At 41.4% G+C, this 25,477-nt stretch overlaps 2 protein-coding genes and 1 long non-coding RNA gene across 3 annotated transcripts; 2 read left to right on the top strand and 1 right to left on the bottom strand.

Moving 5' to 3' along the window:
- The first annotated feature begins 657 nt into the window (after positions 1 to 657).
- Positions 658 to 7,147, top strand: LOC307021440 (homeodomain-interacting protein kinase 1-like). Its single transcript, XM_079653565.1, has 6 exons — positions 658 to 2,256; positions 2,379 to 2,560; positions 2,681 to 2,924; positions 2,993 to 3,079; positions 4,807 to 5,224; positions 5,298 to 7,147. Exons 1-6 carry the CDS (start codon positions 2,197 to 2,199, stop codon positions 5,399 to 5,401), a joined length of 1,095 nt encoding a protein of 364 aa, XP_079509691.1. The 5' UTR covers positions 658 to 2,196; the 3' UTR covers positions 5,402 to 7,147.
- On the bottom strand, positions 2,419 to 7,508 carry LOC307021458. Its single transcript, XR_013803154.1, has 3 exons — positions 7,415 to 7,508; positions 7,141 to 7,298; positions 2,419 to 2,549 (listed from the first exon to the last, which is right to left on the bottom strand). It is a non-coding gene; the product is annotated as an uncharacterized lncRNA (long non-coding RNA).
- A 2,343-nt stretch (positions 7,509 to 9,851) lies between these two features.
- get3 (guided entry of tail-anchored proteins factor 3, ATPase) lies at positions 9,852 to 25,003 on the top strand (the record flags this gene model as incomplete). Its single annotated transcript, XM_079653577.1, has 7 exons — positions 9,852 to 10,027; positions 10,707 to 10,854; positions 14,692 to 14,840; positions 14,971 to 15,121; positions 16,323 to 16,430; positions 22,820 to 23,017; positions 23,097 to 25,003. The coding sequence occupies 7 exons, from the start codon at positions 9,852 to 9,854 to the stop codon at positions 23,223 to 23,225; spliced, it is 1,059 nt and encodes a 352-aa protein (XP_079509703.1). The 3' UTR covers positions 23,226 to 25,003.
- Positions 25,004 to 25,477: the final 474 nt, after the last annotated feature.

Genomic DNA, 25,477 nt, shown 5'->3' with positions numbered 1-25,477 from the left:
CTAGTTTGTTAGCCAACATTGTACCATTGACTCCACTACATTTATTTTATATATTTAGTTAGAAACTTTGCAGATCTGGGTTATTAATAACAAATATAAATCAACACACATAATATAATATTCTAGTTTAAGCTACCCATAAGTGTAAAAAGTAACTAAAATAAACCCCACCTTTACCAAGAGCAACGCTGAAGTGATGAACACGTGAATTGATCAATCATTTGAATAAATAATAAAACAATATCTGGTGTTTAAAATAGGCATTTTGCATAATGAGGACCTTTGGTACTTAAAGTATTTTTTAATGCTTATACTTTTTCTAAAGTAAAATTTTAAATGTAGGACTTTCACTTGCAACTGAGTATTTTTACACTGTAGTAATGCTACAGTACTTCTGGATTTTAACCACATTTTTCAAAAGATGCAGGTTAAACAATTTATAACCTGCCATGTGCTTAAAATATAGCTTCCTAAAAATTAAAGTTAATTAAAGCCAACTTTTCTAAATAAATAAGATGCTGAGAATTGTATATATCATATGGTCATGCATATTCTGTATCACCACTATAGCAGTAGTGACCTACTGAGTGGCTCTTATAAACAGCCTGCAGCTGACTGGTTTCTGCTGCTGTTAGTAGGTTGATGCTCATGCATGCACTCAACTAGCAGTTTTATTGACAAAATGACGAAAAAATCTAAATGGATCTGTGATTTGTATTCACATGTAGATCAGAGTGTGTAAAAAAGCTTCTCTTTTCACTTTTTAACATCTCAGCCCATTAAAGGACTTACATTTATGTGACTTCCATGTTTTCTTAAAATACATTTTACATGTTTCCTCAATTGCATGCCTTCCATTTTGGAATGTTCCATCAGAGTGGATGGAACTCCAGAATGGAACACTGGAAGGTTTTAGAAACATATGGACCGGCTTCCAGGCCAACTGTTCAGTTATTCACCTGAAATTGAGACACACACACACACATCTGTTGCTCCTCACCGCCTTTTCAACACAAGTACGATTTGATTCAGAACTATCAGAGACAATAAGTGACATGTCAGTCACAGGTAAGCAGAGAGTAGTAAACAACAGTCAGTAAAGTCAAGTCCGGAAAAACAGACTTAAGTTTATGTATAAATACACAGTTGTTTTAGTTTGTGGTTACAAAATAAGGAACAGGCTTAGTACTAAGTGATCAAATACATGTTTCTCATTTAAATAAACTAATGATAGTAACATGTAACATGTTAGAAATATCATTTTTTGAATCTTAAATCTTGTAATTGGGTATATCTCTGTAGATAAAATGCTGCAATAATATCCGTAGCAATTGTATTTCCTGATAGTACAAAATGTGTACTTTATTTAGGGGGAACAGTGTGCTCAAACAAGTTTAATAATGTAATTACGTAATGTTTAATACTTTGACTAGTTCATTTCTCAACCACTACAGAAATATCCTAACATTTCTCATAAGCAATGTTTTTCAGTATTTGTATTTTGCCTATTTATTTCTCAGCCATTACATGAATAGTTTTTTCAATTTTTCCAGAAACATGTACTATACATCTGGAATTGACAAAACCTATGTTGAGGGCGTTGTTTCTTGAACACGTTTATATGTGCAGGCACAAAAGAAAGAACAAATAGGATATTTGATCTTGCATTAGAAATCAGTGACAGCACTGACTGAATGTGATGTGCTGTTCTGTGGACTGTGAAATGTAACTTCATTTTGTGTCCATACTCTCCTCCACAGACGATTTCCCGATCCACGAGGGGACCCTGCTGTCCTCCGGCTACGAGGTGCAGGCCTTTCTCGGGGAGGGCAGCTTTGGTAAGGTGGCCATGTGTATGGACAATGTAACCAACACAAAGAAGGCCGTTAAAATATCCAAGGATAGGCCCCTTTTCTCTGAGCGAGCTATGGAAGAGGTAGGTTACAAACTCTTATTATAAAATCTGAAGCTGCATTATGAGATATTTTGAAATTAGAAACCTACAACCTCGTATTGAAGGTGAAAAAAAAATGGCAATAATCACATTTTGTATTTCTTCCACAGATTAAAATTCTCCAGAAGCTGCAGACTCTCGATTCCGATAAATGCAGTCTGGTGAAATGGTATGGCTCGTTCTACCATGAAAAGTTAATTTGTTTGGAGTTTGAGCTGCTGGACCTGAGTCTCTATGAGTACATGCTGCAGAGGAAACACAACGCTCTGCCCATAGCTGAGATCCATCCAGTTTTACATCAAGTATGTGGAATCATTCCTTTCTTTAGGAGCATCATTTAATTACTTGAGATTTAATGAGAAATCAGACCTAAAAATGTACATTGTTGTGATCCTAAAGCATCTCAATCTTTGTGTTTCTTCAGCTGACAACAGCACTGCTCCACCTTGAGGCCCTGGAAATAATCCACGCTGATATAAAGCCTGAGAATATTATGGTGGTGAACCGCTGGCAGCATCCGCTTCAGGTCAAACTCATTGACTTCGGCCTGGCTCGCCACGTGTCCGAGGCCGTTCCAGGGACCACTGTTCAGAGTCTGTGGTACAGGTAGGAATAATAAAACATGTGGCACAGAGGCTGCGGCTTTGATGCAAACATTAAAAGTCTGTTTCTGTAAAGGAAAATAAACAAAAGTGAGCTTAAAAATAAGTTTTCCTCTCCTTTCAGGGCACCAGAGGTCCTCCTGGGCATGGACTTCAGTGAACAGATTGACATGTGGTCTCTCGGTGCTGTGATTGCGGAAATAGCAGCAGGCTTTGGACTGTTCCCCGCGGACCACGAATATGACACACTGAAAAAAATTGTGGACTTGGTGGGTCAGCCTCCAGATGTTCTATTGAACTGTGGACAAAAAAGCAGCTTCTACTTTAACATCGAGGGGAGCTACAACCAGCAAATCTGGACACTTAAGGTAGGTGTGTGTGTCCGTCCGTCCGTCTCTCAGGATAAACAAGTAACCAAAAGGTTGTCTCTCTGTAGACTCCATGGAAGTTTGCATTACAGACTGGGCATCACTTCAGAGGAAACCAATGTTTCCACCTGAGGTCTCTTGATGACCTGGTTGAGGTAGGTTGTCTTTTTTTAGATAATAATGTCATTACAAGTATTTCTACAATGTACAGTGGGGCAAAAAAGTATTTAGTCAGCCACCAATTGTGCAAGTTCTCCCACTTAAAAAGATGAGAGAGGCCTGTAATTTTCATCCTATGTATACCTCAACTATGAGAGACAAAATGAGAAAAAAAGAAAATCCAGAAAATCACATTGTGAGATTTTTAAAGAATTTATTTGCAAATTAAGGTGGAAAATAAGTATTTGGTCAATAACAAAAGTTAATCTCAATACTTTGTTATATACCCTTTGTTGGCAATGACAGAGGTCAAACGTTTTCTGTAAGTCTTCAAAAGGTTTTCACACACTGTTGCTGGTATTTTGGCCCATTCCTCCATGCAGATCTCCTCTAGAGCAGTGATGTTTTGGGGCTGTTGCTGGGCAACACGGACTTTCAACTCCCTCCAAAGATTTTCTATGGGGTTGAGATCTGGAGACTGGCTAGGCCACTCCAGGACCTTGAAATGCTTCTTACGAAGCAACTCCTTCGTTGCCCGGGCGGTGTGTTTGGGATCATTGTCATGCTGAAAGACCCAGCCACGTTTCATCTTCAATGCCCTTGCTGATGGAAGGAGGTTGTCACTCAAAATCTCACGATACATGGCCCCATTCATTCTTTCCTTTACACGGATCAGTCGTCCTGGTCCCTTTGCAGAGAAACAGCCCCAAAGCATGATGTTTCCACCCCCATGTTTCACAGTAGGTATGGTGTTCTTTGGATGCAAATCATCATTCTTTCTCCTCCAAACACGTTTAGTTGAGTTTTTACCAAAAAGTTCTATTTTGGTTTCATCTGACCATATGACATTCTCCCAATCCTCTTCTGGATCATCTAAATGCTCTCAAGCAAACTTCAGACGGGCCTGGACATGTACTGGCTTAAGCAGGGGGACACGTCTGGCACTGCAGGATTTGAGTCCCTGGTGGCGTAGTTTGTTACTGATGGTAGCCTTTGTTACTTTGGTCCCAGCTCTCTGCAGGTCATTGATTAGGTCCCCCCGTGTGGTTCTGGGATTTTTGCTCACCGTTCTTGTGATCATTTTGACCCCACGGGTGAGATCTTGCGTGGAGCCCCAGATCGAGGGAGATTATCAGTGGTCTTGTATGTCTTCCATTTTCTAATAATTGCGCCCACAGTTGATTTCTTCACACCAAGCTGCTTACCTATTGCAGATTCAGTTTTCCCAGCCTGGTGCAGGTCTACAATTTTGTTTCTGGTGTCCTTTGACAGCTCTTTGGTCTTGGCCATAGTGGAGTTTGGAGTGTGACTGTTTGAGGTTGTGGACAGATGTCTTTTATACTGATAACGAGTTCAAACAGGTGCCATTAATACAGTTAACAAGTGGAGGACAGAGGAGGCTCTTAAAGAAGAAGTTACAGTTCTGTGAGAGCCAGAAATCTTGTTTGTTTGTAGGTGACCAAATACTTATTTTACACCATAATTTGCAAATAAATTCTTTAAAAATCAGACAGTGATTTTCTGGATTTCTTTTTCTCATTTTGTCTCTCATAGTTGAGGTATACCTAGGGTGACAATTACAGGCCTCTCGCATCTTTTTAAGTGGGAGAACTTGCACAATTGGTGGCTGACTAAATTCGTTTTTGCCCCACTGTATTTATTGACTGCATTGCTGTGTTTCAAAAGGATTACTTAGACATGTTTTACCTTCAATTTCTTGCAGGTAATACCTTACAGACACATTGCCAAGAGAGAGGAGTTGCTGAACTTTGTGGACCTCTTGAAAAAGATGCTAGTGCCGGACAAGTGCGGACGGATTATTCCCCTCGCAGTCCTGGAGCATCCGTTCTTCGCTGTGGAGCAAGACCCTGAAGTCAGCCAAAGCATTGAAACCGTGATTGCTCAGCCTCTCTCATGTCAACAGAGTCTCACACCACAGCCTTCACTGACTAAGAGCTTCCAAAGCATTGAAAACGTAATCTTTGATAGCAGAGACTCTGAAACAAGTGTCACTCTGCAGCTATCAAAGAACGTCCAAAGTGTTGCGTTCAAGGCTGTGACTCTTCCCGAGCAAATAGTCTCTGCTCATCCAGAAACAGTTTATTTTAAGCTTGAAGACGAAGCTGCTCACATGGAACCTGGTAAGTCACATGTCTAAAGCCCTCACAGTCTCATGTGTGTTTTGATCGCACTAACTTCTTTGTGGTTGTTCAGGGGTTATCAAAGTGACCAGCGGCGAAAGAAAAAGCAGAGTCAGGAGATTCTTGAAGAGCATCAGAAACGCTCTCTTCTCCTGTGTCCGCTGTGACAGCAACTGAACCACCCAATTGCCTGGTCTTCATTTATTCTATTGTTTTAAAATGTTTTTGGTTTATTTCTCAGTAAATATATTGACTTCAACTTTTAAAAAAGCTTGTGTGATGTGTGGTGAACTTATAGAAGAGAAATACTTCTGGTCCTATTTATTGTTATTTATAAGTATACATATACTGTATATTGTTATAGGTATTGTATTGCTGTTTCGTACTAAGAAATGGGATTCTTATATTAGTGCCATTATTTTAGTTAGTTTGAGGCTTATGTTTTTTTACCGGGGAAAAAGAGGACGTAACACCATTGTTCTTTGTATTGTTTGAACATCAAAACATAAAGTGAACAAACAAAATCATGATTTATAATTGAGGATCAAAGTCTTCGAGGTTTGAACAAGTGTGGTCCAATGAGAACTAAGCAAAATCAATCTGTCGATGAGGACCAAGTGATATGGTCAAAAGCTCTCAGAGCTACTAAAATATTTAAACACAATTCTATTTAAAAAATAAAGGTGAGATTGTATCGTAAAGGATAAATGAGGGTTAAGGTTATGGTTTTGCCATTTTCTGACAGTATGAAGAAATAAATATAGAAGATTTAATTAGTAGAACATCAAAAATAATTATACATAACATAACTATTGTTGCCTACTGGAGGAGCACAATATACTCTTCTCCACTCCAGTGTGGGTTCCCACAGGGCTCAGTTTTAGGCCCCCTGTTATTCTCCCTTTACTTGCTACAGTACATACTTGGAAAGCACACCATTGCATTCCACTGCTATGCAGAGGATAGCTTAAATCACAAAATAAGTTTCCTGACTTGATTATTCTATTTTTTATTTATTTTTTTTAAACTGCATTTAGGTCGACCCCTTTCCCCGTTAGATTAGGATACGGAGAAAAACTATTACATTTTGTCCAAATTAAATCAAAGTATAATGAAATGAATGGATTTAATTTAGTCTGAGACACATACCAATAGAATAATCGATTTCATAATCCGATTTGTATTAGCCACCTTAACCGAAAACTCTGCCTTTACGCTCCACACACCTCGCTATAACCACTAATCTGGCTTCGTAGTTCCCCCTCAGGTGGCAGTTCAGCTTCTCAATTAAGTTTTATTTTGTGGGCATCCTTGACAACAAGTAATGTGTTTGGTAGTTTTCTATTAGTAATTTGTACAGTTAAATTATAGGTTTACCAGCTTTTTATCAGTTTAAAAGTAAGTTTATAATTGTGTGGTAACCTTTTGTGTGTGTATAAGTAATTGTACTTTTAATTATAGAGAGTTGTAGATTTAATGTTACTTAATGCTGATGTCTGTTTCTCTATTTTAGAAACACACACATGTCTGAATGAAGATGCTTTGGGTTGAACTGAAAGAAATGTGAATCATTGTTTTTTGTTCGTGATTAGACTCTTTACTGTTACTGTTGGGAAACCTGAATTCATTTACACATTCACACACTAGGGATTATCATATCATTTTATATAAATGTTGTGTTGAATTTAAAGAGAAGTGGTTTATGAGTTCTTTATGAGTCTGGAAATTAACTAGGTTTGTGTGAAATATAGCATTTTTTAAAGGGTTCATGTCATATGTATACGCATGTATATTTGTATAGTTTGACCAGACGCTGACTATTAAAATGATCAGTCCCCGACCTGACTGGCACCCCACTTATGTCAGTCCGCTACAAGGGACATTTGACTTGAACATTTTCTTGAAACCCCCCTCACCTGCAATGATGGTAAGGCGTAGGAAGTAGATGAGGGAGCAAGTGTGCGTGGCGTACTCCGCGGTTGAGAGTTTGTTCCAGACTCAGGGCTGCTGCAGGGCCAGGCACAGGCAGGACAGAGCCCACTGCGGGCAGGTCCACACTGAGGGGCAGCTGGTTCTGGAGCAGACGCCACGCCACCAAGGAGTACAAGGAGGGAAGAAAAGTGTGTTTAGACAGAATATAATGAAGGGTATGCATAAAAACGTCTAAAAAGAGATAAAGGTATAGCTTACATTCCTCTAAATAAGCACAACATATCTTTCATGTTAGTGGCTAAAACTTGAAGTATTTTAGTAAATGTCTTGTGTTTACTGGTTTATTTCCTTAGGTTTATACAGCACTTTTGGGAAATTGTATACCCTGTTCGTTGTTTTCCAAATGTATTCACAATTACATCATCCTTTATCTTGTATTTCTAACAGTTTTGTGTCAATAAAAGGTGCAGGCAACATCCAGCTGGTAGTGAGTGTCTGTGTGTATAAAAGATGTATGGAACCATCGCTCAGGGAAACCAGCTCCTTTACGGGCCCTGTCGTAAAGTACCACTTCACTCTGGCCCCGTCTCAGGTCGGTTAAATTAAATCCTTGCTTCCCTCACTTGCGTCGTTTCCCTGTGTTTAGTCCCTCCCTCCAGGGAAGCATCGAGGGACGCAAGGAAACCACGAGAAGCAGGGAAATGAATTTTAAGAGCAATGGGACGTCCTTTCCTCCGGAGCGTCACGTGAAGCGACGTCCGTTTGTGATTACGCCGCACAGCTGTTCGTCTGACAGCAGCTCTGTCCCCGTTATTTTCACAAACACCCCTGCCACACATTTACTGACACAAACATGTGTATCATCTGTTGTAGACCCCAATAAATAAAATCAAATAAGAACTCATTCTCAAAAAAGATAAACGCCATTCTTAAAATGTATAAACGAACAATAGTTTGATTAATATTGATTAGAGTGCACAATAGAAATAAAATAATTGAGAGAAGAAAAATATATATATTATCTATCAAAACCCAGTTAGATTAACATTCATTGGATTGCACACTTTGTTTGTGTGGATAGCACATTAACATTTTAATAGCACTTAATGACTGACTGAATGGAAATGACAGTAAATGAAAATATAAAACGAAAAAAGCGGTCATCAACATGTTTCCAATAAATGAATACAATGATTTTTGAGCACTTTGTTGTTCAGATATATCACATATTTGTAACTAAATGATACATGGATTGAAACAAAACACATTTTAAACTGAGGAGTTACTCTCGTGAGTTTCATTTATTTTCTTCACTCCGCTGGGGTACTGCTCTCATGTCAAGAACAAGAAGCATGAGATCAGTGCATGCACTGCATCGTCCAATCAGTGAGCGATACACAGTAAGGGGGCGGGGCGAGTATCTGAGGATTTAATCGGAGGATGGACTGGTGGTTCCTCGATTATCGCTCCTCGCTCCTCCAGCAGAAATAAGAGCCATGGGACGGTACTCAAGATGGCGCAGACAAATCAACTTCCGGTGAGACCGAGGACCGAGGAAATGAAAATAGTCGACCTGAGACAGGGCCTCTGTGTGGAGCAGGTGTGGAGTCGTAGCGGTCGCAGCACACTGCTCAATGTTGACACACACACACACACACACCATTTTATTAACAACAACAGTGTTGAAACATTGGCTTTTATGGATAAAACAAATGCATATCCTTATTGCTTCTTCTAATGAACACTAACAACGTCTGATTTGCAACAGAGCTGTTTTAAAATATCTTTACCTTGCTGATGTCATTGAATATCTCCTATCATGCTATTTTTAGGCATATTTATGGGTGTCAGATATATAAAAAACCTCTGTGATGTGTTTTGCTCAAAATAACAAACAGATCATGCTTTTTAGACATCCCTCAGCTGAGAGAGAACATCTAGAGCTGAACGCAGAAATCGTCCAAACTTCTGTTGACTATTGTGAAGGTCCAGCGTCACCTAGGCGAGAAAAAACCCCCACAATTAACACCAGGCTATTTAGGATATGAAAAGCTGTAACACATTTCTGTTGTGTAGGGTTTTACAGCATCATTTAAAATATTAATATGCATCACAACAATATATCTTTTTTAAAACCCATATTTAGGCACAGTAGTTGTGGCTAAAGATTCGATTAAAGATTCACTACTCCAATTGATTTGAATAAATAAAATAAAAAAGACCAATTCATTTATTCTGATGAATCACTTTGATGACATTTTTTATTATTAGGGTTCTGACATTATCAAATATGAGAGACATCATTTGGAAAACAGAAGCTTTGAACAAAAACAAATAACTAAAATAGTACAGTCCTACTAATTTGATAGCGAGAGAGAGAGAGCAAAACATGTTAGTTCGTTCTCCATCCAGTGAAGTGGGGCTTAACCAGATCAAAACATGAAACAGAAATTCCGCATTTGTATTTCTTTAAAAAGAATACTCCAGCTTTTATTGATATTAAATGAATAGGGTGAATTGATGCCAACCCTTTTGGAAGCCACATTTGTTGAACAGGTCCGACTGGAAGAAAATATGTTCCACAGTTGCTAGTAGGTTACTAATTGTAACCTACTAGCTCTCCATTGTAGACCTTTTGTTGCACGGCGTTTGTCCGAGGAGCCGCGAAGGCAGCAGTGTGGTACATCCCCCCTCGATGTCACTGTTCGCTACAGTGTACACAGACAAGATGGCAGCTTCATTGGAAGACGAGTTTGAAGATGCGCCTGATGTCGAGCCGTTGGAGCCGACACTGAAGAACATCATCGAGCAGAAGTCTTTAAAATGGATATTTGTGGGTGGAAAGGGTGGTGTGGGTAAAACGACATGCAGGTCAGTTGAAGGAAAATGCTAATTCCGCCTGCTGATATTAACTCACGCTACGTCGTATGCTAACATAGCTAGCTAGCTGAGATTAGCCGCAACCATAATTTGACGTGGCTAACTCTTAGTGAATGATTAAGAAGCTTTTTATAACAACACCACTTTAATAATAGATACAATACCGGATATAGATGTAATAGCATATGTCATTGCCGTAACATTAAGACGGTTAGGCCAAGCTAGTTGTCAATTAGCCGGGTGACGTTAGTGGAACGCTGTCTAGCACTGTCACCAGCTAACATTAGCCAACTGACACATTTACTCATCACTTCTTTACATCGTTTACCTTTGGATTCGTAAGATGACACCTACAGCCTGTTTGATATCTTCTGCCTGGTGTTTTTTCAACGGTTTACCTTGGTTATGGTGCAACTTAGCTAATGCTTACACTGGCTATCTGGCGTTAGCCGTCAGGGCAGCTCCACCATTACGCATATTTTTAACATTGGAGTCATTGGGTGAGGCTTTAAAAATGGTGTAGCATTACAAAAAATAAATACAAGACGCAAGTGTTCGGTTATGGCCTCGAATACAAACATATCAATATTTTGTTGTTACATGTTCACTGCATCTTTTCAGATATGGGAACAAACAGCATACTTACCTCTCTCCTGGGTCGTTTTTTCAGCTGCAGCTTGGCGGTCCAGCTCGCTGCTGTCAGGGAAAGTGTCCTCATCATCTCCACCGATCCTGCTCATAACATCTCTGATGCTTTTGACCAGAAGTTTTCAAAGGTGCCCACTAAGGTCATGGGCTATGAAAACCTCTTTGCAATGGTAAGTGGCACATGAACACGCTACAGACAAGCTTAAATTGGTTTCACCTGTTCCAAAAGCACGAGGCAGTTTAATTTATCAAAGACGAAAAAGCACAGGTGTAACTAATTACATTAATTAGTAGTTGTTACATTTTAATTGTCTGTAAGCTTAACAACATGCATGTTCGTGAACATTCACCTGTCGGATGCTAGTTAATGTGAGAAAACTCTTAACATTGCGTTTTAATAATACAACAGGATGCCAACATAATACATTTTAAAGCTGAAAACATCATATTGGAGTCACTCAAATGGCACAGGTGTTAGTAATAACATTAACAAGGGCATGAAAACACAGCACCAGTGTCTAAGGTACTGCTCACACGGGAGCGTTTGCATTTATGCACAGTCTGCGTTTTCAAAAAAGTCTTCCGTTCACACGTATTCAAACGCTGTAGTACATATGCCGGGACTGTAAGTGGCGCTGTACTTCCACACGAGACCGCTCAAAAGCGCTGGACACGCTGTAGTACATATGCCGGGCCTGTAACTGCCGCTGTAACTTTCTGTAATCACTTTCCGTAATTTACGCTCTGTCGATCCCCAGCACCTCTCCGACCTGCTATCCTCTACTTTCCCCCTGGACTCAAACCTCAGCTCACCCGATGATCAACTCAACCACCTTAATTCAACCCTACTCGCCTCCCTCAATAGCTTGGCCCCCCTCAAAAGGAAAAATGTCACTTTTAAAACCTCCTCACCCTGGTTCACCCCTGCACTCCGTAAACTGAAGCAAACCGGCCGCCAGCTCGAACGCCTAACCATGAAATCATCCCTCACAGTTCACCATGAATCCTACAAACTCCATTTCACTACCTACAGAGACGCCCTCACTGCCGCAAAATCTGCTTACCTCTCCACCATCTTCATCGACCCCTCCCGTAACCCCAGGACCCTCTTCTCCACCGTCAACAAGCTACTCAAACCCCGTGCTGACACCCTCTCTTCCTCCACTTCCACTCCATGCAATTAATTCCTCCAGTTTTTCTCTGACAAAATCACTGCCATTAATCACTCCCTATCCGCTGCATCTGACACACAAACATCTCCCCCAACATCCACCGCCACAATTCCTCCCTCCATCTCCCTTGACCTCCCGAGCCCTCCTCCCACGGCATTCTCTCCCAGTTCACTCTGGTTACCCCCCCTGAAATACTCCAACTGATCAGCTCCTCCAAACCCACAACCTGCTCGCTTGACTCTCTACCCACCCCTCTTCTGAAGTCCTGCCTCCCCGTCCTCTGCCCCTACCTTGTCAGCCTTTTCAACTCCTCCCTGTCCCAAGGAACCGTTCCCTCTGCCTTCAAAACTGCTGCTGTCACTCCCATCCTCAAGAAACCCGATCTGGATCCCTCCTCCCTCAGTAATTACCGCCCCATCTCCAACCTCCCCTTTCTCTCTAAAACAATAGAACGCATCATCTCCAAACAACTCCACCGCCATCTCCAAACAAATGACCTTTTTGAACCCCTTCAGTCTGGTTTTCTTCCTCACCACAGCACAGAAACGGCACTCATCAAAGTCCTCAATTCCCTCCTCACCTCTGCTGACACCGGTTCCCTCAACATCCTCATCCTCCTTGACCTGAGTGCAGCCTTCGATACCGTGAGCCACACCATCCTGCTTACCCGACTCCGGGATATCGGTATCGAAGGTACTGCACTCAGGTGGCTCCAGTCCTACCTCTCCGACAGATCCCACTTCATCTCCCTCAACAATCACTCCTCTACCACAGCTTCAGTCACCCAAGGTTCAGTGCTCGGCCCCCTCCTCTTCATCATCTATATCCTCCCCCTTGGTCAGATTCTCCGCCATCACAACCTGGACTTTCACTGCTATGCTGACGACACACAGATCTACCTCAGCACCAAATCCCCCCACAACCCCCCTCTCACACACATGAAATCCTGTCTGACTGCAATAAAATCCTGGATGCAACACAACTTCCTCAAACTCAACAGCAATAAAACTGAACTCCTCCTCATCGGCTCCAAATCCACCCTCAGCAAAACCCCCAACCTGACACTCACCATCGATAGTACCCCTGTTCCCCCCTCCACCCAGGCACGCAACCTTGGGGTGATATTCGACCCCACCCTCTCCCCCGACCCCCACAAGTTGTAAAAACCTCATTTTTCCACCTCCGCAATATCGCCAAACTCCGTCCCTCTCTCACCCGCCCCGCAACTGAGCGACTCATTCACGCCTTCATCTCCTCCCGCCTTGACTATTGCAACTCACTCCTCTTCGGCATCAGCACAACATCCCTCAACAGACTCCAGCGTGTCCAGAACGCAGCCGCCAGACTCCTCACCCACACCAAATCATGGCATCACATCACCCCGGTCCTCAAAGAACTCCACTGGCTCCCCGTCTCACACCGCATTCACTACAAACTCCTGGTCCTCACCGATTAAAGCACTCCACCATCTGGCCCCCCCCTACCTCACTGACCTCCTCATCCTCTACCAACCACCCCTGTCCCTCAGATCCACCTCAGGCGGTTTGCTTTCAATCCCCAAGGCCAAACTCCGGAGCTTCGGGGACAGAGCCTTCTCTGTGGCAGCCCCGAAGCTCTGGAACTCCCTCCCCCAAGACCTCCGTGAGTCTGATTCCCTCACCCTGTTCCAGTCCAGTCTCAAAACCCACCTCTTCAACTCTGCTTATCCTTAAACCCGCCCCTCCCCCCTCTGAACCAACATCCTCCTGACTGCTTTTCTGTTTTGGTTTTGTTTTTGTTTGTGTTTTTGTTCTTGTTTTGTTTGTCGACCTTACTCGTAATGTAAAGCGTCTTTGGGTCTAGAAAAGCGCTATATAAATCCCATTTATTATTATTACTTCCACACGAGACCGCTCGAAAGCGCTGGACACACTGTAGTACATATGCCGGGCCTGTAACTGCCGCTGTAACTTCCGCCACAAAATACACCAAAAGCAGCGAAGAAGATCCCAAGCAAGGTTGCCATGGTTGCCCTTCTGTTTATGCCCTGCAGATGATTTAGCAACATGTAGTAGTTCATGTAATTCTCCATGTCCACATGTTGCTGATGGTTGTGGTAGAGGAGCTGTAGATTTTGCACTAACATCTGTAGCATGCATGGTCGAGCTGTAGATGTTGTACTAACATCTGTAGCATGGTCAGTAGCTGTAGCACTAGCAGTAGCTACTGACCATGCTACAGCAGTGAGCAGCAGAGGTGGGGAGAGGCGGGGCTATGGCTTCATCTATCGGGAAATGATCTTATAGAGGCGATTACACGGAGCCGTTTGACCCCCCAGAGCGTTTTGTTTGCAAATCTATCCACCTTGGGACCCGTTATCGTTTGTGGGGTCCGTTTCGATCGTTTTGTTACGGCCTTGTGAATGAAAAGGGCTATACGCAAGAGAAACTATGCGGATCCAACCCGTTTTATTCTTGTGTAAACGGGGTCTAAAGCAGCTAAATTCAATTTAGCCATCATTAATTGTATTATTTACACCTGTGGTTTAATTGCCATGACATGTGAAAATGTATAGTTCTTCTTTCTTTTTTTGTGCATAATCTCAAAACTCTCAACAAAAGTTTGACAAGTATAAAGGATCAAAACTCAATTTAGGCTGTTTATGTAAAAATAAAAACAAGAGCATGACTTAACTATTTTTATAGTGTCACAAGGCTTATTCCACATCTGGGAAACAAACCCTGATTGTGTAAAAAAACAGAATTGCCCTGAAGCCCTGAAATAATTTGCAGTTTCCCAGCCCCTCGGTGTGTAATATGCTGATTTATTTTTTTCATTTGTTTTGTGTGAGTGTAGGAGATTGACCCGAGCCTGGGTGTTGCAGAGCTGCCAGACGAGTTCTTTGAGGAGGACAACATGCTCAGCATGGGTAAGAAAATGATGCAGGAGGCCATGAGCGCCTTCCCCGGCATCGACGAGGCCATGAGCTATGCTGAGGTCATGAGGTAAGTCACATGCTCACTGGAAAGCCTGTTCTCTTTTTGTTAGTAGTTTTCTGGAATAACTTTTCACAGTGAGCTAATAAAAAAACTGGTCGAAAAATGTTTAACTAACTCACGTCTTCCTGTCTCCCAGGTTAGTGAAAGGAATGAACTTCTCAGTGGTTGTGTTCGACACGGCACCCACCGGTCACACACTGCGGCTGCTAAACTTCCCCACCATTGTGGAGCGTGGTCTGGGCCGCCTCATGCAGATAAAGAACCAGATCAGCCCCTTCATCTCCCAGGTGAGTCGGTCATTGGTTGTGGTTATTTACAGATTCTTTTTTTTAAGTTTAAATGCCGTAGCTGCAAAATTATAAAGAAATGAAACTGAAAATTCTCTCAAAAATACAACTGTCTCTGAGGCACCAGCTAGCGAATCTTATGTAGGGGAAAATGTCCAAAGTTCAAGCAAGACGGCTGTTTATGTGCAGTTAATCCCAATTTTCCAATATCATACGGTACAATGACAACAGTTTTTTACTATTGTGTCTTTTTTGTGGCCACCTTGTGTCTTTCCCCTGGTAAAAAAACATGTGCCCTCTCCGTTGTGCTAATCCCACTACCACCTGTTTCCAAATTATACATAATCAGGTTGGGAACAGTACTGAACTTTTATCAAGTAACATTTAAGAACGCTTTTCATTTGCATTTACGGCAGTATTGAAATGGTGACGTTTTTGCCTTCCGGGCCTTACGGCCTGTCTACACTACAGGCATCGAAAAATGCTTTCAACGCTTTGCCCATTCACTTGAATGGGGTGACGTAGAAGATTTTTAATCTTCGCCGAACTGCATTGTGGAGAGCATGGCATGGCTTTGCAAGCATCACGAGCATCTATCGGCATCAAAAGTTGAACAATGCCATGCCATGACAATGTTCAACTTTTGAGGCTCGATGCTTGGCATCAGCCAATCAAATCCCGTTTATGCAAACTTCTTTATGCAAATCCCGTCAGTGCAAGCGCTAGCCAATCAAACCGCGTGCAAGCTGGGAGAGCCAGACCGCAGTTCATTTCCTCATATTCCAAACGAGATATTACGATAGCAAATCACCCGGTTCTTTACGACCAGAACTATTTACCGGGATACAAACCGGAGGAACCAAGCATGGAGGGAGGTGGCAGAGACAGTGGGTGAAACTGGTAGGTTCTTCGCCTGTTTGGAGAGTTTATATCCAGTTTACGTCGTTTTAACATTGCTATTGCTTTGTATGTCGGGGGCGGGAGATTCATGTGATTGGTTGTTGGTCGCGTTGCTCGCAAAAAATCGCCAAGCTTCAGACATGCCCAGCTTCAAGATTTTTTGATGCCTGTAGTGTAGACGGGCCGTTAGAGCAAATATTTAAAGTAATGCAGAATGGTTTATTTGTTATATACATGAAATATGACCTATGATTCAATCCCATTGATATACATCTTCTCTGTTTCTCTCTCCGTGTTGTAGATGTGTACCATGCTCGGTCTGGGTGACATGAACGCTGATCAGCTGGCCTCTAAGCTGGAGGAGACCCTGCCCGTCATCCGCTCAGTCAGTGAGCAGTTCAAAGACCCTGTAAGTGTCTTGCCGTTTTAACATAAGCACATCCCTATATGTTACTTTCATTTATTTTTTATTTCTATGTCATGCCAAACATTTGTCCCATCTCACACGGGATTACAAGACACCAGTAGGAGTATTAACCTGTTAAGCCCGAGAGACCCCGGTAACGGGGGCCTCCTGCAACATCTTGCAGGAAACGGTGTCTGAGGGCATGTTCATTTAATAAACTATGAATGTTTGATATCCATGTAACGGAAAGAAACTCATCAAACTGATCATTTGCATTTTTTTTTTTTTTAAAACCCACAATGCTAACGCTGAACCTCTGAATTAGCAACGAGCGAAAAATGCTAACAGATGACTGCACCGAAATTCACTCACAAAACATTATTATTTATCTTTGCTGCACATCCAACCCATCGTTTCACATCGTGAGGAAACACAGAATCGAGGGTTGCCCTCATTATCACTCAATTATACGAATTATCTGAGATAATAACAAGAACACACATCAAAACATATGGAGATAGTTCGCTAAAAACTGCAAAATGGCTCACCTGTGTGGTAACCTGGTCAAAAGTGGTCTTCAATGGCATTAAAAAGATAAAAACGCTGCTGAAGTTAATCCATAGGTTAATCCAATGTGTCTGTGTCACTTTGAATGATTTCTGATAATCCATGAGCAATAAACCTGCTTTTCGGTTTTGTGATGTCAGACCTAGAGACAGCTTCAATCTGGAGCAAAACTGCGTGCGCGAAGCCCCCACCTTTTCTTTTACTATGTGTGTGTTTGGGGAGATTCCCCTTCGATTCTATTGGCTCTAACGGTCAGAAAGAGATGTCAATCACCAAAATCGACCAATGGGTTCCAGAGAAACGGTAAAACCCCCGTTTCCACCAAAATCACCTCAGAGGTGGAGTTTTTTTTGCTAAACTGCTCTAAAAAGCTCAAATGTCACTTGTTTTGCATCAATCTTGATACAGGGTACTTATTATATGTTGTACTTTGGATTTATAAAGCTTTTAGTCTACCTTACCATCATCTAAGGGTAGTTTTCACTGTAAGTAAAAAGTAATTTTTGGACGGACACTATAATTTACAGTTTTACTATGTTCAATCTGAATTTTCTTTAAAATAAAAAACATCTATATTGATTCTGACTTTTCTATATCCAACTCAAAGGTTTTCCATTACTTAGAGAAAAAAGATTATTAATTTAACCCTTTTTAGAAGGGAAGATATGGTCATTTGTTCTGGGAATGTCATTTTCGAGCCTGAGACTTGAAAAACAGGCTCAGGGCTTAACAGGTTAACAACACAGATTAAAACTTCGATATACCATTCAAAAAAGAAACTAAACTCTAATCCTACTGAACCCAATATAGCGGTGCAATATTGATGCACAGCTCTGGAAAAACTTAGGAGACCACCCCTTATCTTTCTTCAATCTCCACATGTATAGCAGCCATTGAATTCCAACACAGAGAAATGTTGTGAATAGTTTAACCTGTTAAGCCCAGAGCCTGTTTTCCAGGTCTCAGGCTCGAAAATGACACTCCCAGACCAAATGACCATAACTACACTTCTAAAAGGGGTAAATTAATAATCTTTTTTCTCAAAGCAAGGTTACACCTCTCAGTTGGATGTAGAAAAGTCAGAATCAATAGAGATTTTTTTTTATTTTAAAGTACCGTAATTTTCGGACTATAAGCCGCACCTGAATATAAGCCGCAGCAGCGGCATACAACTCTCGGTTCCACTTTTACTTTTGCGCGCTACCTGTCTCACTCTTTTCTGACCTCCAGCTTTTCCTGCTGGAGCCCGCCGCTTAAAGGTGGGGGTCCGCGGGCCGGCCATAGAGCCCATAGAGTTAAAGGTGTTGGCCGTTAGCTGTAAAAATCCATAGATTAGCCGCACCGTTATATAAGCCGCAGCGTCGAAAAATAGGGGAAAAGGCGCGGCTTATAGTCCGAAAATTACGGTAAATTCAGATTGAACATAGTAAAAAATGTTAAATGATTGTGTCCGTCCCAAAAAAAACATTACTTATAGTGAAAACCACCCTTGAATGATGATGGTAGACTAAAAGCTTTAGGAATCCAAATTATAAGATATAAATACTAGGGATGGGAACGATTAATCGAATATTCGAAATTATTCAGGTTTTTGAATAATTCTTCAAGTATTCGAATGAGTTATTCATATTTTTATTAATCTTCTTTTATTTTTTGGGAGTGATGCCTTTAGTTGATCAAATATTATCAAATTGAATAATTCAATGTATACGACAGTGCCATAGCTAAATGTGTTAGGTGACGTCTAAGGTGTGTTTTGCTCCGCTCACCGGTCCCTCACAGCGGACAGAGCTGCAGGTGCTGATCTCTCTCTCTCGCGTCAAGTTATACTTCACTCGCATTTATATCCAAATCCATAAGATCTAGCTAGTTCTAGCTAATGATATGGCTGCTGCCCCTCCCTACACGCAGATCACGCAGACTCAAAACTCATCTTATGCCCAAAGGTTCCGGCGCTAACAGTTCATGAGCATGCTCCCCCGCCCCCTGTCAACACTCGCGACACATGAGTGGCCAGCCTAAACGACAATAAGCGCTGCTTGGCAACCGTGTGTGGCGGCAAAGTACATAGACATTTTGACAGGAGAGATTTAGTTTTGCCGGTATTCAACATATTTTACCAGTCATAGTCCGGTAACTATTTGCTCTCTAAGAAGAGTCCTACACAACTGACATGGCGTCAAAAAGGAGTAATGTGGAAATATTTCGACCAGGTTAGTGAGTGCGGTGCAGGGTGCAAACTATGCCAAATTAAACATATATATACAGTGGGGCAAAAAAGTATTTAGTCAGCCACCAATTGTGCAAGTTCTCCCACTTAAAAAGATGAGAGGCCTGTAATTTTCATCCTAGGTATACCTCAACTATGAGAGACAGAATGAGAAAAAAAATCCAGAAAATCACATTGCCTGATTTTTAAAGAATTTATTTGCAAATTATGGTGGAAAATAAGTATTTGGTCAATAACAAAAGTTAATCTCAATACTTTGTTATATACCCTTTGTTGGCAATGACAGAGGTCAAACGTTTTCTGTAAGTCTTCACAAGGTTTTCACACACTGTTGATGGTATTTTGGCCCATTCCTCCATGCAGATCTCCTCTAGAGCAGTGATGTTTTGGGGCTGTCGCTGGGCAACACAGACTTTCAACTCCCTCCAAAGATTTTCTATGGGGTTGAGATCTGGAGACTGGCTAGGCCACTCCAGGACCTTGAAATGCTTCTTACGAAGCAACTCCTTCGTTGCCCGGGCGGTGTGTTTGGGATCATGGTCATGCTGAAAGACCCAGCCACGTTTCATCTTCAATGCCCTTGCTGATGGAAGGAGGTTGTCACTCAAAATCTCACGATACATGGCCCCATTAATTCTTTCCTTTACACGGATCAGTCGTCCTGGTCCCTTTGCAGAAAAACAGCCCCAAAGCATGAAGTTTCCACCCCCATGTTTCACAGTAGGTATGGTGTTCTTTGGATGCAACTCAGCATTCTTTCTCCTCCAAACACGTCTAGTTGAGTTTTTACCAAAAAGTTATATTTTGGTTTCATCTGACCATATGACATTCTCCCAATCCTCTTCTGGATCATCTAAATGCTCTCTAGCAAACTTCAGACGGGCCTGGACATGTACTGGCTTAAGCAGGCGGACACGTCTGGCACTGCAGGAATTGAGTTCCTGGCGACGTAGTGTGTTACTGATGGTAGCCTTTGTTACTTTGGTCCCAGCTCTCTGCAGGTCATTGATTAGGTCCCCCCGTGTGGTTCTAGGATTTTTGCTCACCGTTCTTGTGATCATTTTGACCCCACGGGGTGAGATCTTGCGTGGAGCCCCAGATCGAGGGAGATTATCAGTGGTCTTGTATGTCTTCCATTTTCTAATAATTGCTCCCACAGTTGATTTCTTCACACCAAGCTGCTTACCTATTGCAGATTCAGTCTTCCCAGCCTGGTGCAGGTCTACAGTTTTGTTTCTGGTATCCTTTGACAGCTCTTTGGTCTTGGCCATAGTGGAGTTTGGAGTGTGACTGTTTGAGGTTGTGGAAAGGTGTCTTTTATACTGATAACGAGTTCAAACAAGTGCCATTAATACAGTTAACAAGTGGAAGACAGAAGAGGCTCTTAAAGAAGAAGTTACAGGTCTGTGAGAGCCAGAAATCTTGTTTGTTTGTAGGTGACAAATACTTATTTTCCACCATAATTTGCAAATAAATTCTTTAAAAATCAGACAATGTGATTTTCTGGATTTTTTTTTCTTTCTCATTCTGTCTCTCATAGTTGAGGTATACCTAGGATGTAAATTACAGGCCTCTCATCTTTTTAAGTGGGAGAACTTGCACAATTTGTGGCTGACTAAATACTTTTTTGCCCCACTGTACATGCTATACCTTGCTATACCCGCAACCTCCGTTCCAGCTGAGAGGGTCTTCTCTGCAGCTGGCCTGCTTGTGAATCGCCTCCGCACATTAAAGCTGTAGGCCTATAGCTGTCAAACTGTGATAACCTGTTCAATACATTTGACAAATTCGACTTGGTTTCTTTCTATACTTATTTGGACATGTATTTATTTATTTCCAAAAGTTATTGAAAAAAAAAATCATCTTTTTTTTTACCCAATTTTTTCTTTATAGGATATGTACATTTCGGTTAACCATTTTTTGGGGGGTCGAATATTCGAATATACATTTGCTTTCAAATTCCCATCCCTTATAAGTACCCTGTATCAAGATTGATGCAAAACAAGTGAAATTTGACCTTTTTTAGAGAGATTTAGGAAAAAAAGCCGCGTTTTTCTCGTTTTAATGCCATTGAACACAACTTTTGATCAGAATAACAGCTAAAGGTGAGCATATCTCCGTGTTTTGCTACCTAAAGCTACGTGTTGTCTGTATTTGCTTCCCCTGTCCTGTCTCGAATTCTGATCGCTCAGTGATGATACTTATATTTCTCCAATATGTGGAATCTCAGCATGTTAGCTAAGCTTGTTTGTGCAGATCCGATAAGTATATCGATCGATTTATACCTAGAGTTTTGTGCTAAGTGCGTTAGCATGTTTTCGCTCAGGGCTCATTTAGACCCTTCTTGTGAGACTTGTGTTTTGTTTCGGTAAAAATGGTTCGTATCATCAGTTAGCTGAGTTTCTTTCCGTTAGGAGGGTATGACACATTCATAGTTTTAGAAATATTAAGAAGCCCTGAGACACAGTGGCGTGTAAAAAACCTGTTAAGACCCTGCCGGCGGGGTCTTTGGGTCTTAACGGGTTAAAGAATAAAAATAAAAACACCTATAAATAGTAAAACCAGATAAACTGATAATTCTGCTGTGGTCTCTTAATTTCTAACAAGGCTGTATGTTTTTTATTGACTGACCCGGAAGTTAGCATTCTTAGGGGCCGTGGGCAAAAAGCCAATGAGAATTTATTTATTGGATTTTGAAAAACTCATAAAATAAGATCTTTGGCACACACATGGTACTTACACATTTTGTTGAGCAGAATAATCACCACCAGTAAAACCAGTTTTATAATTTTCACGAAAATGGAATTGCCAGAAGTAAAAAGCTAACGCTACGATACCACCACACCTAAGCTAAAGGTGGCTAGTAACGCGTGTGATGACATTTAGTAGTCTCATTTAGTCACTGTCGTAAAACATAAAGTGGAAATGGTGTGTTCCTATAGAGTGGTGCAGGGATGACGTATTTTTGTAGGCCGACCCGGAAGTAAGCTGCGCATGGGTTCCCTCGACAAAAAAGCAATGGGATTTCTCCATAGGATTTTAGACTATATAAAATAAGGTACAAACTGTGCAAGAGCACAGGTATTTGCTTTCAAGCAGAACAGCCGCAAACAAACTTAGCGGGAGTGTTTACGTGTTCGGTGTAATGACGTACAACGTCCTTGACAACTTCTGTAGTCCTATTCAGCCACTTGTTAACAACCATCGTTTTTCAGACACGTAAACTCTTCAAAAATCACCAGTGGGGTCACTGCTGATGTATTTAATGTCGTAGAACATTTTGTCGTAGAATTTGTGTCAACCGCAGACCTTATTTCGAGCTATTTTCCAGAATCCTATGGAGAAATCCCATCGACTCTGAGACGAGGGAACCGGTAGTGGTAAAATGCTAACTCAGTTCCGGGTTTTAGGACTCGTTCCTGCACCACTCTATTCCAGGCATCTAACCGAAAACAGTTAGACAAGAGAACCAGAAGTGGTGTCTGCTTTAGGCGTTATACAAACATCCTAATTATGAAAAAAAAATAGAACTAGGGTTAGTTTAAGCATTCTGTGTATGTTTCGTCACCCTTTTTTTCTTCCCCACATCCATCAGGAACAGACCACCTTCATCTGTGTGTGTATCGCTGAATTCCTCTCCCTGTATGAGACGGAGCGGCTGATCCAGGAGCTGGCCAAATGCCGCATCGACACGCACAACATCATCGTCAACCAACTTGTTTTCCCCGAAGCAGAGAGGCCGTGCAAAATGTGTGAAGCCCGTCATAAAATACAGTCCAAGTATTTAGACCAGGTACGTGTAAGCAGAATGATTTTGGGGGTTGTGACTCTACGGCTTAAAGGTTTGTTAACGGTGTTCCCTCCCCCTACAGATGGAGGATCTTTACGAAGATTTCCACATAATCAAGTTACCGCTGCTGCCACACGAAGTCAGAGGAGCCGAGAAGGTCAACACGTTCTCTCAACAACTTCTGGATCCCTACAAACCCCCGAACAAGTGATCTCCTTCTCTGCAGGACCTCCTCTCTGCTGCCCCCCCCCCCACCCCCACCCCACCCCACCCACAGACCACACCTTTAAAGACCACACCTATCCAGCCTCAAACCCTGCAGCAACAGCCACCAATTGATCCCCTCAAAGTCTGTCAACCAAAAGCAAATCACTGCTACAGCAGGACACTCGCGCTCACAAAATCACAAACACACATAACCTGAAATATTGTTGGAGAGGTAAGACGGCCTTTGTGCTGCCTTACCTCTCACTTCTCCTTCCTTCATATCTGCCTTGTGGCATTCTTACTTAAAGCATTTAACTTTCTCTCTAAAACTTCCCTTCCTCCTCCATCACCTTGAGTGTTCCCAGTGATGGTGCCCTTTGTTCCAGGATAAAACAGCTTTCAGGCGCTCAATGTTTATGCCTTGTTTATTCTGTGTGGTTTCGGTGGCTGTGTGTGTTCCCCAGTTTGACTTTGGACTCAAATTTCATGCAAATTCTTCTGGAATTTACATCAAAATATCTAAAGATTCAGGGTGTGTAGCAGGACAGTAGAGTGGTTCAGTGATGACGTCTTTGTTTAGGACAACCCAGAAGTAAGAATTAAAGGTGGTCCCTCGACAAAAAGCAAAGGGGTTTTTATATTTTCTTTTTCGGAATATTCTAGAAATGAGATCTTTGACAAACACAAGTTTTTGGTACTTAACACGTTTTGTTAAGCAGGATAATCACCCCATATTAACACTACTTTATGGTTTTTGAAGTGGAAGTGCAATCAGCAGAAGTAAAAAGCTAATGTTGCTATGAATGAACTGCATTTAGTTCACATGATTTCCTCTCACAAATGCTACGCCAAGGGGGGGCTAATGTTCAGCGTGATGACATTTAGTAGTCTTATGTGGTCACTGTCACTTTTTCATGACAAATAGAAGATTTAAACATCCACAAGTGGGGTTTCTACTGACGTATTTAACGTCTTAAAAAAAGTAAACATTTCTTTGGCTGGTATTAACCACAGACCTCTAACCGATGTAGACATCTAACCCACTTGACTTAGAGACGAGAGAACCGGTAATTCTAATATGCAAACAAATTTCTGGGATTTAGGACTAATTTCTGCACCACTCTATAATGAAAAAATATTCTATCTCCTTAAAAAAAATGTTATTGTAATAAAGAAAGGCAGAGCAATCCGAAGTGTTTATTTTACCATGTGTCAAATCATTAGACCTTGCTGTAACCTAATGTTGATGGGATTTTTAATCAAGTCAAGTTTGGAGATCAGTATCCATATATGGCCATGACATTGTTTGAACTCGACAGTCTTAATGTTACATATTTGAGGCCTCTGTTGTTGGAGCAGCACCAGATCTTATGAGATTTAAATTCTAAATGTGAAAAGACTCTTGATGTTTATTTGACTGGAAGCCAAAAAGTGTGTCACAGCATCACCCCATACAATGCTCATCAAACATTTTGTGTCCATGGACTTTATGGGAACACTATTACATTAGTAGCCTTATTAGTGCATTGTTAATATAAATATATTGAATGTTGCTTGATCAGTTGTGGAACAGATGAATGGCGAGTAGTTTAAGAAGAATCAAAGCACCTCTGCCCTGTGATTGGCTCCTGGACTGTGATTGGCTCGCCCGATACTTCCAACAAGTTCCTAAAGGAAATGGCCCTCTTTCTGTCACTGAATGCTTTTGAGTCAATCTGTTTTCTAAAGATTCTTTTCTTTAAATTATACTGCGAGTGTTAATTAAAACTAACTTGCATCAGACGAGAGCCTTTTGTCATTCATTTAGACCTGCACAGTGCTTATTTAATGGCAGCATGACGCCTCAGATAACACAGCAAATCAGGAGAGACCTCCTTCTATGAGAAGGATACAAAATATCCCTTATAAGCATTAACTATACATATTTGAATGGCGCCTGAGGGGTTCAAAGTCACTTTACATAAAATAAATCCAAATAAACAAACAATAGAGTCCAATATGTCACACACATAAGGCAACGAGCACCACAGGCACAGCTCTGTTCCAAACACCCAAAGTCATTAGGAGTCATAATAAATGATTTCCTTTTGAAAAACATGTCCTGGTGGGAAATTGGATTGCTAACAAGTGGGATTATTAAACCCCACGTGGATTATTTTTCCAGCATGAAAACAAAGAAGTTTAAAGGCAGGAAGACTTCTTTTTTTTTACACAACTTGTTTACTGTAAGAAATGTATACACTTTGTCTGGATATT

Source organism: Notothenia rossii (genome assembly GCF_949606895.1).
Source record: "Notothenia rossii genome assembly, chromosome: 1".
Taxonomy (NCBI): Eukaryota; Metazoa; Chordata; class Actinopteri; order Perciformes; family Nototheniidae; genus Notothenia; species Notothenia rossii.
Note: the sequence above shows the minus strand (reverse complement) of the source record. Positions and strands in the feature narration are given on the sequence as shown.

Excerpts from the sequence above, each read along its gene's own strand:
- LOC307021440 (XM_079653565.1), top strand. The coding sequence starts at position 2,197 with ATGCTGCAGAGGAAACACAACGCTCTGCCCATAGCTGAGATCCATCCA. Across the intron at positions 2,561-2,680 it reads GTTCAGAGTCTGTGGTACAG|GGCACCAGAGGTCCTCCTGG; the intron begins GTAGGAATAATA and ends CTCTCCTTTCAG. Across the intron at positions 2,925-2,992 it reads AGCAAATCTGGACACTTAAG|ACTCCATGGAAGTTTGCATT; the intron begins GTAGGTGTGTGT and ends GTCTCTCTGTAG.